Source organism: Amblyomma mixtum, chromosome 10 (genome assembly GCF_055824585.1).
Source record: "Amblyomma mixtum isolate Tamu chromosome 10, ASM5582458v1, whole genome shotgun sequence".
Lineage (NCBI taxonomy): Eukaryota > Metazoa > Arthropoda > Arachnida > Ixodida > Ixodidae > Amblyomma > Amblyomma mixtum.
In genome coordinates this window covers 49,087,296-49,099,599 of record NC_143021.1, presented here as the reverse complement: position 1 = coordinate 49,099,599, position 12,304 = coordinate 49,087,296, and the positions used below count along the sequence as shown (strand labels likewise).

The 12,304-nt window shown below is 49.5% G+C and overlaps 1 protein-coding gene across 8 annotated transcripts in view; it reads right to left on the bottom strand.

Moving 5' to 3' along the window:
- The window catches only part of LOC149325734 (vacuolar protein sorting-associated protein 33A-like), a 98,201-nt gene that overhangs the window by 41,981 nt on the left and 43,916 nt on the right, over positions 1-12,304 (bottom strand). For all 8 annotated transcript variants that reach the window (XM_089563334.1, XM_089563333.1, XM_089563335.1 and 5 more), the window contains one exon: positions 9,560-9,725. In XM_089563334.1, coding sequence (XP_089419460.1) covers positions 9,560-9,725 — 166 coding nt within the window. The remainder of the gene's footprint in view (positions 1-9,559; positions 9,726-12,304) is intronic.

The following is a 12,304-nucleotide window of genomic DNA, read 5'->3' as shown; positions in this document are numbered from 1 at the left end:
TCTGCCACTCTTCTGCACACAAAATCAACCAATCGACAGCAATTAATAGAGCTATCCGGGTGCTATGGCACATGGGTGCCCCTTCCAGAGTGGATGCAGGGTACACCCAGCAAGGGTCCAGTCGGAGTTGACACCGATACCTCCCCACAGGGGGCACTCCCTCCTTTTCAGGCCATGCAGCTCTGGTGTGTCAGACATTGAAAATGCGTGTTGAAGAAGTATTCAAAGTGTCTGCTACAAACACCCCCGTTCACACAGCACTACACAGGAGGCAGTGTTGCACAATGGCTTGGCTGCGTGTGCACTTCATGATTACTGCGCTCCTGTGGTTCCCCCCTCTCACAGAAGGACAACGGTCTGTGCACAAATGTAAGCACCCCCTGTTTTACAGTGCGCCAGAGCATGGAGCCAAGCACACTTCCTCACTCCAGAGCCGTGCCAGTTGTGATCTGCAGCTGCCGCTACCTGTGCCGAGATGGCACCACCCCAGGAAAAGCTGCCAGTGTGCTCTTCTCACACGAGCAGTGCTCGGCGGCAGGAGTACACTTCACGGGTGCACCCCTCTTTGTCTCTGGTGGTATGGCCAGCCTCATCAGGGTGGAGTAACTGTAGATTTCTCAAAACTCAGCACATCATGAACATGGAAAAAAAGAAGGGAGCGCTCATGATCGAGCAAACATGGTACCACCTATCTCAAAAGAACACAAGCCAAACAGCATACTCGGTGTTTTATTTAAAGGGGGGAAGCTGGCCTTTAAAGATTTTTTTTAATATCACAGCCACAACTGCCAAGTTATCAGGCAACATGTGTGTTGTGCACAGGGGGTGCTGTCATTCATACCACCTGCATGTCACCAGAGAACAGGGGCAGTCTTTCCTCATCACTCGGTGCTCCAGTGGCAGCTGGCAAGCTGGTCTGCCTGACCTGGCTTCCTGCTCTTCCCCAGGGCAAAACACACCTCTCCTGGGGACGCCGCCGGGGAGCAGTGGCACGATGATTTCACAAACTTCCTTCTGCAAGCGACAACAGCCACTGGGAAAAAAGGCCTACAATGCCTCCGCACAGTGGGCCTGAATGTGAGTCACGACAAAAGGACAAAGGAGAGTAAGTACTAAAGGGGAAAGGCTACTCGAGTGTGTCAGTTCTCCAGCGCTGGTCGGGCGATTCACCTTACGTCAGCAGCTGCCGAATGGGCCCCCCTCTGACAGATGGCTTTCTTGGAGGCGGCTCTACGGGACAAGGAGAGATGCTTGTGAAGGAGGGATCACAGCTTGCACCGCTGGCACAGGCAGCAGAGATGGAGGTCTGTGGCCAAGGGCCAGACATACAAGGCAGCAATGTGCAGGCATTACTCTACACGGCACCTGACAAATTCACAAGAATGCAGAGCAAACGGTCTTCCACATGTCACAGCATAGATCATTTTCAAGCAGTCTGCAGCAGGTCGGCGGAGCAGGACGTACAGGCGGCCCAACAGCCCTTGCCAAGAGGACGCCCTGACTGCGGTCCACAAGCGGAACGAAGGTCATAAACGAGCCACTTCAGTCAGTGGTGGATACTGGTGTCTATTCTGCCAGACCACATTTATCAAGCCACAAAAAGTGTCCCTTGACAACAGCCCTGCTGCGGGATTTTTCCCACAAGAAAATTCCAGTCATGGGATATTGAAGATGTACAAAACAGTGCAGCGACGACGCACAAGACAGAAGGAAGAAGAAGGACAAGCACTTCTGTCTTGTCCGTCGTCACTGCACTGTTTTGTACATCTTCAATATGCACCAACTCACTCAGTTTTTGGTTCTTCTGCAGTCAGGGGATGTTTCACAGCCACAGTCGTGTGTGGGAGCAACTCAGCTTGCTTTTGTGTTGTTCCCCCAGGCCTGGCTAGGACTGGATGCGGTGCAACAGCTACAGTTGCACATGAGTGGCTCAATGTTGGAGTGCCTGCAAGTGACGGCCAGCTCCAAACTGCTTCCTCCACAGTTTTCTTTTCTTCTTGCTGATAAGCTAGCAAAACATTTTGTGCATTCTATGAAGCTGCGGTGAAAGTTGGATGCTTGCCCCTGGCCTAGCGTAGCAGCCGAATGGACAGGATTGTTAGGGGCAGAAAGGATGGGTGCTGCTGAATGGGTGTCTCGTATGGTGGTTCTGCCTATGCGTCGATCTGTGTGAGCAGCCAAACAAAGCAGTGGTCGTTCCCTTCACCGCACACAGAGGAATAATGCACTGAGCGGAGCAGCATGGTTCAGCCTGCCACCCAGTGGGACTGGCCAAAGAGGGATACCCATGCTTGTGGTTGCTTAGGTTCCACAGAGTGTGCTTCAGCACCAGCCGCCTTTCAGCAAACGATGCAAGGCTGCAAGGGCATGTTTGTTCTACACCGATGACATTATACTCTTTGGAAAGACAAAGAATGAACACAACCTTTGCGAGGTAGTATTGCACGGATCTGGGCTAACTGTCAGTCCAGGAACTGCCCCGCTCGGATCATCAGGTGAGTGGCCCTCAGTGGATGCTACACTTGAAGACACCTGCAGGTGGCTGCTTCTGTGTTACACAGACACCGAGGGGGGGGGAGTCTTTGCAGGGAGATGATGTGACCACTGACGCACAGGTCGTTGATGGAGACCACCACCACTGGGGAGTGCAGGGGTGTGTTGGGATATAGTGGTACTGTGCAGTGCACTGCCACTGATGCCTGCAGAGGACGAATCGGTGGTGGAGGAAGTCAATCCAGCAGGACAGGAAAGAATCAGCTACAACTGCTGAGGTAGGATGGCTGTCTGATGGGAACAGTACGGCTGCTTTTCCGCATCCCAGAACAACCATCTGTCTTGTGCTGAATTCCCCCAGGGACACTCACTTCAAGGTGGGTCATGATAGCACAGGAGTCAGGCACTGTACGGAGCATGAACAATGAGGCTGTGATGAGGAATTGCAACGCAGCCGATAAATAAACCCCAATGGCTCCGTTGCAGCCAGTACCAAGAAGCCGTGGGGAAAGCTTCCTAGTTGGGCCAATGCAGCGAGATTCGCAGCCACTGACTACCACAGCCCAATCGTGTCCACCCTAACTACCCAGTGAAAGTGCTTTGGCAACTCCTGGAGAGAGAAGGGTAAGGCGTCAGTTCATGTCAACATGTTTTCCAGGACAGGGGAATCCAGCACTGCGTTACAACACTGTACCCACAATGCACGTTCTGAAGCAATACATGCAGCATTGCAATGAGGACCATTGCAGGAGGCAATCAGGGTGATGATTCAGGGCCACCCCAGCTGTCACACAGAAGAAGGCCTGCGCTGGCCTCCTTCCCGAGGAGGGATCTCTCGAAGAGCCCCACGGAAAAGGGGCACCCACAACAACACCTGCCCCTGAAACCGGGAGGACCAAACACCAGGTTCCCTTGGCCGATGCAGGCAGAGGGGCCTCGTTTTCGCTGAGGGGCCAAGGAGGGAGGGGGGCCCAAACACCGGCTGATGACGCAGTGCGAGACTTTCCTGGGGCCTAGCGTTTGGAAGACGGATCGAAACTGGTGCCAGCCTGGTGATACATCAATGGAGTCTGCACCAGTGTACGACAGCAGCAGTTCGCCAGAACAAACAAGACGATTGCCAGCAACACTATGTGCTTGTCATCTACCGTGAAGTAGGTGCGCAAAAGTGGTTTGTTTTTGTAATAGTTGAGTTGTTTTACGAGGGGCCACCGTGTTGTGTACGGGGCCGCTATCATTCACGCCATCTGCATATAAGCGAGAATAAAGGGGCAGTTCTTGGTTCCCCCTCAATGGAGTCTGTCCTTATCACCACCACAATGCGTTTTTGTGTGCTGATTCCAAATGTGCCATTTAATTTCATGTGATACTCACACTTGTACACTTATGTAAGATGTACCTATATACCTTTCAAGAAATTTTGCCATAGGAAGCTTGCTGAATTGCATGGTATTTGTTTGACTTGACATCAAGCTATACAATAAAGGTCAAAATTATCATCCTGCCTATCAGAGCATTTGAGTTATAGGGTTCTCAAGTTGCCACTCCAGAAACAGAAGAATGGCCTGAGGGGCGAGTTGGTGCATGATGAAGCTGAAAAGATGCACAGCACATGACGTCACAAAAAACTGTCAAGAAAGGACACTTCATTTCTACGGAGGGATACTGAGGAGTCGCTAACACAAGTGCTTCCCTTCTTATTGATCATAAAGGCCTCAAGAATTTCGCGTGCCACCTGATCGCGACTCCTGCCGAGAATCCTTATTCCGTTAAGCACTGGCTCACACTTGCAATCTTTACAATGTAGGGGCAAATTCGAATCTCCTCCGTTTTCTAACGACTTTTCGTGTTCCCGTGTTCTGTTGTTAATGCAGCGACCTGTCTGGCCTATATGCTACGATTGTTGACTCTGCTTTTGCTACGAGATGGCCTGCTCAAAGTTCTGTTATCAAAATCTTTTAGTTTTTTCTGCAGAGGTTAAGGGTTCTTGTCTTTTATCCTGATGTTGCTGTTTCTTTTCCACGTGTTGGGTCTGTGCTAAAAATGCGATGAGTGTCATGCCTGAGCTGTATGTTTAAATATGCCACCTTTCCATGCAATAAACAGTTGGTAGTGTGCGCATGTGGTGTCCCCTCTCTTGTTAAGTGTCCTTGTTGCGCCGCCGTTCATTTCTTCTCCAGAAACAGAAATATAAACTTTTGTCCCCGTTTCAGAAGTGGCTGTTTCTGTGCCCAGTAACTCAAGTGACAGGTAGGATGATATTTTTGCCGTTACTGCATACCATGCAGCCAAGACAAACCAATGCCATGCAATTCACCAAGTTCCCTGCATCAGAAAATTTTTAAAAACTTGCATACTTGCATAATATTATATAACATTATACATACTCCTGCAAATCTTTGTACTGTGTGTTTGTTCATTCTTCAAAGCTGCCGGCACATGGGTCTATCACTTTGTTTGTGATGCAAGGCGCGACCAGATTTATCTCGATCGATCACATCCAGGCGGAGGCAATTCTATGTTGTTCCAGAATGCTGTAGTAACTTTGCACGCCGTATCTCGAAAGTTCGCTACCAGCTTTAAATTGAGTACGGCCGAGAGCAGCGGACATTCTGTTCGACGACCGCCGAGTACGCTTGTTGCTACGCCACCGCCGAGTGATTCAGTTCTTTTCGAGCGCAAGTCAGCCCGAATAAAGAGTTTCGTTTCGAAGACATTCTCGCTGTGTTCCTGTTCGCCGGACTGCAGTCACCACTACGTGACATCTGGTGGAGGTGGTAGCGGATGTCCCTGACGCCCTCACCCCCTGGTAGCTATCAGAGCAGCCTGAATTGTTTCGAAGAAGCAGATCACGAGAAAGCCGTCCCAACCAAAGACTAAGTGCAAAGCAGCCGTCGTCTCCAGAGGCATTCACCTCAATACGGACTACTGCCGGACCGTGCGTGAGCAAAGGAGGACTCCTCAATGCCGATGGCTATGACAGCATCCCCCATTATTTTACACCAGCCCCGACTGCCGCCCACCTTCAACGGTTCACTGGGCGAGGATCCTGAAGAATGGCTGGAACAGGTTGACCGTGTCACCGTATTCCACAGTTGGGATGACCAGATGAAAGTAAGCCATGTTTTCTTCGCCCTGGAAGGACCAGCCAGAATTTGGTTGGAAAACCACCAAGTTTCTTTGGCGACGTGAGAATCATTCAAGCAAGAGTTTTTTAAGGCATTCAAAAGCATCGTCAGGAAAGAAAGAGCTCAGCTGCTCCTACAGCCACGCATCCAACACCCGAATGAGAATGTGACCGCATACGTAGAAGATATGAAGCACCTTCTTCAACGTGTCGATCCTGACATGGTGGAGAAGAAGAAGGTGCATGCGTGGTGCTAAAGAGGCACTTTTCGGCGGTCTGACCCGCAACCCACCGATGACACTCTCTGAATTCACCCATGAAACAGCGACCATTGAGAAAACCTTGGAAGCACGAGCCCATCATTTTCCTCAACAGCCCCAAGTGACCTCGACTACCCTCACGGATGGCACAGCATTCGGAGGCAACCTGCGGGATGCCATCCGGGAAATTCTGCGGGAAGAGCTGCATCACCTGCTACCGTCTTCCAACCAGCCCCAAGCAGCGACCCTTGAGGAAATCGTGCGCGAAGAAGTGCAGCATGTGCTTGGCTCCCCTTCATCTCCGCCTCCAGTTGAAGCTCCAGCCTTGACCTACACCAGTGCAGTACGCAGTACGCAGTCCTCAGCCCCAACGACTATGTGAAAACCTGCCGAGATTGTCAGCAACGAAAGACCCCTCCAACCCGACCAGCAGGATTTCTGAACCCCATCGAACCCCCCTCAAAGCCCTTTCAGCAGATCGGCATGGACTTGCTTGGCCCTTTCCCGAAATCAACATCTGGGATTAAGTGGATCATTATAGCGACCGACTACCTGACCCACTACGCCGAGGCAAAAGCCCTACCGAACGGAACAGCAGCAGAAGTCGCCAAATTTTTCGGGGAGTGCATTCTTCTGCGACACGGCGCCCCCGATGTGCTCATCACGGACAGAAGAACAGCATTTGCGGCGGAACTGACACAAGACATCCTACTTTACAGCCAAACCAGCCACCGGAGAACAACTGCATACCATCAGGAGACCAACGGACTGACCGAGCGCCTGAACGAAACCATCGCCAATATGCTCGCCATGTATGTCGATGCCGAACACAAGACCTGGGACGTCATCCAGCCTTACGCAGTCTTCGCCTACAACACCGCAGTGCAGGAGACCACCCAGATGACGCCTTTGAGGCTTGTCCATGGCAGGGAGTCCACGATCATGCTGGACGCCATGCTGCCCAATGCTACCGAAGAACACACTGACGTCGCCACCTACCTACAGCATGCAGAAGCCTGAAGACTTGCCCGATTAAGGATCAAAGAAGAGCAGCGGACCAACGTCAGACGCTACCAACTACGAAGATGCAACGCAGAGTACAAGTCAGGAGACCGAGTCTGGGTTTGGACACCCATTCACCGCCGCGGATTGAGTAAAAAACTTTTTCGCCGCTAGTTCAGCCCATACAAGGTTCTTCATCGGATAGGTGAACTGGACTATGAAGTCGTCCCTGAGAAAATGATTGCATCCCAGCGACGCTGCGTACGACCAGAAGTTGTCGTCCATGTTGTCAGACTGAAGCCCTGCTTAGTCACTAAAGGACACCATGTTTCCATTCTCGGTGCTTACTGCACACTGTCTGCTTTATTAGCCTCCAGCCACCCTATCTGCTCTAGAGCATCGGGTCGATGCTTCTCTGAGAGGGGATTAATGCCGCGAATCTGCATTCTATTTGTTCATGCTTCTAGGCTGCCGGCATGCTGCTTTATCACTTTGTCCGTCATGCAAGACGTGCCCAGATTTATCTCGATTGATCGCATGCAGGCAGAACCGATTCTACGTTGCTCCAGAATTTTGTAGCAACCTTACACGCTTAATCCTGAAAGTTTGCTATTAGCTTTAAATTGAGTACGGCCGAGAGTGGCCGGGATTCTATTCGACGACCGCCGAGCACACTTGTTGCTACGCCGCCGCCGAGTGACTGATTTCTTCGTGGGAGCCAGTTCACTCAAATAAAAAGCTTCGTTTAGAAGTCGTTCTCGATGTTTTCCTGCTCCCCAGACAGCAGTCACCACTATGTGACAGTATAGATATTTGCATAATGTTAACTAAGTGCACAACAGCTTGTTAGACATGAAATTAAAAGACATATTTAGAATCAGCACACAAAAACACGTTTCCTGAAAATTTCAGAATTGTGATTTCTATAATAATGATTTTTATTCTAAGTCATCTTGCAGGATGAAAAATGCTCCTGGAGGATATCATCCACAACCACGCTTCTGAGCCGACAACGGTATACAAACATGGCCGCCAGTAGCAGAGTGGGAAGAAGAATATAGTTGTGCAGTACGTCAAAATATAATTGAATGTTAATTTTATCAAGTAATTACAATGTTTGCACTAATTACTGATTTTGCAAAATTTCAGCAAGCTGCTGGCAGCAAGAGTATGCAAGCAGCCCGTGAATGGGGCAGCGCACTCACTGGGCAGCAAAAAAAAGAAAAAAAATGCCACTTGTGTGAATGACATGACAGGGGCACACAAGGCATGTCGTAAGGACCAACCCCGTGTCAGCCCCAACTTGGCAGCCAGCAAATCAGAAAGATTTTTTTTTTTTCCCTCCTGTGCCCATAATTTCAGCAGTGTAATACTAAACTGACACTCTGTACAACCAAGGGTGTGCCATCCCACATGCTGGACTCCCAAGTGGGGCTTCGAACACACGGTGCCTCGGTGTTGCTGGAATACCCACACAGCCGCCCAGTTTGGACACCAGCGGAATGCGCGTATGACGTCACTAGGCGTAGCGTGCTTTGCACTGAAGCTGCAGTTCACCACAAAAGACCTGCCCTTTTACCGTCACACAATAACTGACTTCCACAAGGCCTTCAACAGTGGAAAAGCAGGCCAGGCAAGGAGCACCTCCACAGGCGTGGATGAAGAACTGTCAGTCCAGCGCCAGATCTTGGGAGGATCCCAACTTGAAACACGTGATGGCTGCCAGTAAACTGATCCAGCAGCCTGTCTCACACATCATATCATCCACACTTTAAATGGAATGCCGATTTCAAGGATTTGCTGGCACTGCGGCAATTCATCATTAAAACGCATGTCACAACATAAAAGAGGAATGCGCAATCGCAAAATTTTAGGAGAAAATGTCAGTGCAGTGCAAAGGCAAAACCACAGCCCTTACACATGATATCTATGCAGGTTTTTACTGCCCTCAGCACTGCAGCCCAACAAATTTTGGGGGCATTGCACCAAAATGCATGCGCTTTCAAGATGCCTGCAGGCAAAGCAACCCCTCCAGTGCACCTCGCTGGGACACGGTAGTGAGTGTAACAGAGTTTTTGAAATTCTAAACTGATATGCACATTATTTACAATCAGCTACATGCCTCCCAGTAAATAAGGAAACTAGCAGTATTAAAAAGCTAACTACTCAATATTAGTAACTCAGCCTAGTAGTTAGGGTGTCTTTACTGTATTCTGGTGCGCTACACCACTGGGAATGCTATGCTGAACAATGTGCTCTTGCCATTCAAAAAATGCCTTTTTAAAAACTGCACAACCTTTTACAGTTTCGGTTTCATGTTTGTTTTGTGGCGCCACCCGGTGCCGACGGGATAGAACTTGCGAGGCAGCAAGGCAATAAAAAGGACGCAGCTCTAGGAGCGGTTGTTAGTTGCGCAGTGGAGCGTGGTGCATCATCGTCCGTCTCTTGGAGCCTAGCCGTTGATGGTGACCGCCGAGCCGGTCCGCCTCTCGGCACTGCTCGGTCCACTAACTCGTTACAGAACCTCTTAGGTGAAACACCTGGTATACACATCACCATCAGTCTGACTGCGTCCACTGGAGGGCCTGCTTTGGCCAGCCTACACTTGCTAGTCTCATCTGCCAGCCTGCCTCATCTGGGAATCCACTGGAATCCCCCCTGGTGGCACTGCTGTTACCCTGTTCGACGGCCAGGTTCTCGAAGAAGGCCTCCCGGTCGGTCACCTTCTTGATCTCCTCGGCCAGGGAGGTGTGGTTGGCGAGGGACTTGCGCTTGAGCTGCATGCTGGGCAGCCGGTCCACAAACTGCTTGATCTCCCCGATGGTGCGGGCATCGTGGCGCACCTGCACGCACACATCCGGAGAGGAAGCAGCACTGCTGCTGGGTGGCAACAATCAGGCGAGTCTCCCCGCACTCTTCCAGTGCACCGAGGAGAACATGATTCAATCACTGATTACAGCACCATTTCAAATGCAAAACTACTCTGCACGCAGAAGCTTCAGAGATTCCAACAACCTAAATTTCTCCAAGAGCCCCTTTAAGTGTTGCACCAATGGTAAGAAATTGTCAAAATAGCCCCACTCAAAGCTCTTAGTCCCTAGTGCTCCTCGGACAGTGGCAGCATGCAAAGATGTTTCAATTCGTGGTGCTCATCAATGGCAGACTAATAGGGTAACTATATTTTAAAGATAACTGAATCAGGAAGCAGGGGAAGTGCACAATATGTCCTGCACTACCACGAATCCACAACGGAACATGATCTGAGGTAGTACTACCCTCTCACAACCTCCACTTAGCCACTGTGGTGACAACGAGGGCGACGCTGGTGAACAAGGCTACACACAAGTGCCCCCGAAAGACATCGTCAGAGCCGAGTTGGTAGTGCACCCAACGTGAAATTCTCAGGTCGCGGGTTGTTTTTTCTTCTGCCTTATAAACAATTATCTTTATCATTTACTTACACATATTGCAATCCCATGGACGGATTTTAGCAGGGGAAAAAAAAAGAATACATTTATTTCAAGTGAGTGGGGGGATAAATCAAAACAGCGGCACAATTCCACAGTGCAATCAAGAAAAAAACCAACACAATAAAATACGTCACGACAAAAACTTGTTGAAAACCTTCAAATGGCACTCACACAACTTCAAGGATGACTGAAGAACTTCATTGTTTGTAAGTACATTCCAGTCACTGACACTTAGGAAAAATGAGCACTCTAAGGTAGTATCCGCATTTGTGCGAAAAGGGGTTATTGCCAGATTATGACACTGCCTTGTGGCTTACTGGGATGAAAAAGAAATGATGTTTGCAAAATCCACTTTGTAATGTCCGTTAATTACTTGATACGAAAATTTATGGTTTACAGGGGTTTAACGTACCAAAGCGACTCAGGCAGCCGAGTACCATAACCATAACCATAGCACATAGAGTTTCTTACTATTACCTAGAGGGAAAGCTGGCAGCCCGTCTATGGGAGTTTGCGTGGCGACCCCTCGAGACCACTTCAGCCACCATGGGCGCTCAAAGCATCATGGGGCGGTGAGCTACTTGTTGCGGAACTGCAACTTTTGGCCAAAAAATAATAAAAAAATAAAGCTGTTTGATAATTACAAACGTCCTAACATTCAATATCTTGTCTAATGATTGCAACAAACGAGCAGAAAAGCATTTAAGTGCAAAGTTCGCCCAAAATAAGAGACGACTCGCTCTCCTATTGGCCAAGTAGTCAACACTATAAAAACTAATATTTCGTAATTAACAGGCGCACTTTTAAGAGAAAATATATTTTCAAAAAATATGTTGTTGCTTAAACACTATAAGAGGTTTTTAATGGCATTTCAGAAAAGTGAAACCTGTTATTGGCGTCGTGTGTCGTCGCGTTTTCACTACTATGAGTTTTGCACACTGCGTTCGCGCGAAAGTCGTCTGCGCACACACGAACAGCGTTTTCGGAATGAAACGTCTTAGTAGTGCCACTCCATGTTCCCAAAAAATTACGCCTGTGCCGCAACAAGTAGCTCACCGCCCCATGATGCTTTGGGCGTCCATGGTGGCTGAAGTGCAGCGCCGCCAGCTTTCCCTCTAGGTAATAGTAAGAAACTCTATGCCATAGCACCATAATAACGGCGCAATTTAGTCATTGAAAGGACAGCAATTCTGGCGATCCTTACAAGAGAAGCGGATAGATGTTTTCCCAGGTTTTGGTGGCGTTTCAAAGACGCTCGTGGCTATTCTGAAGACCGCAAAAAACCGAACGCGTTAGGTTGGCTCCCCCGCACAGCACCGCAGGTTAAGCGCCGGCTACTGTGGCTTCTCCGCATCACAGCCGTGTCGCGTGGAAAGCGGTGCGTCAGAGCGAAAGCCGCCGCCGTTTCCACCACCTCCGCTACAGCCGGCATGAGCGCAGGATTGTTAGTGCATGCTTGCAACCACCTATGGTGCTGCTTCCTGCAGGGCGCTGACTGCCGGACTGCACACGCCGCTGTTGGCGAAATGAAAGTGCAAACCTTGGTGCGAACGCGTGCCGCATCACCACCAGTCACTTATGCAATGCGGCGAAGCCTGCCGCCTGCCACAGTTTGGCGCGCCGGGGAGTTCGATATACCCGTTTCATGGCCAACAGTGTTCGATATATTGAGTAGAAATTTCATGAATTAGTCAAAATATTTACGAAGAGTTCGATATACTCAATAATTCGTAATATCCGTGTTCATTATATCGAGGTTTGACTTTTATTATTTTCCTTTGGCGATATCAAAGAGAGCCCATGCGTCGACACAATTTTTTGCTCCCTTGATAGAGTTGTGCACTTTTTGCCCACCAACTTGTTTCAGAGTTTTTATTCTTCATACAAACCATCATACAGTGCTCATCTGTCTTCTCCAGACAGAGTGTTGATACATTTGGCTTCCTCTCTGT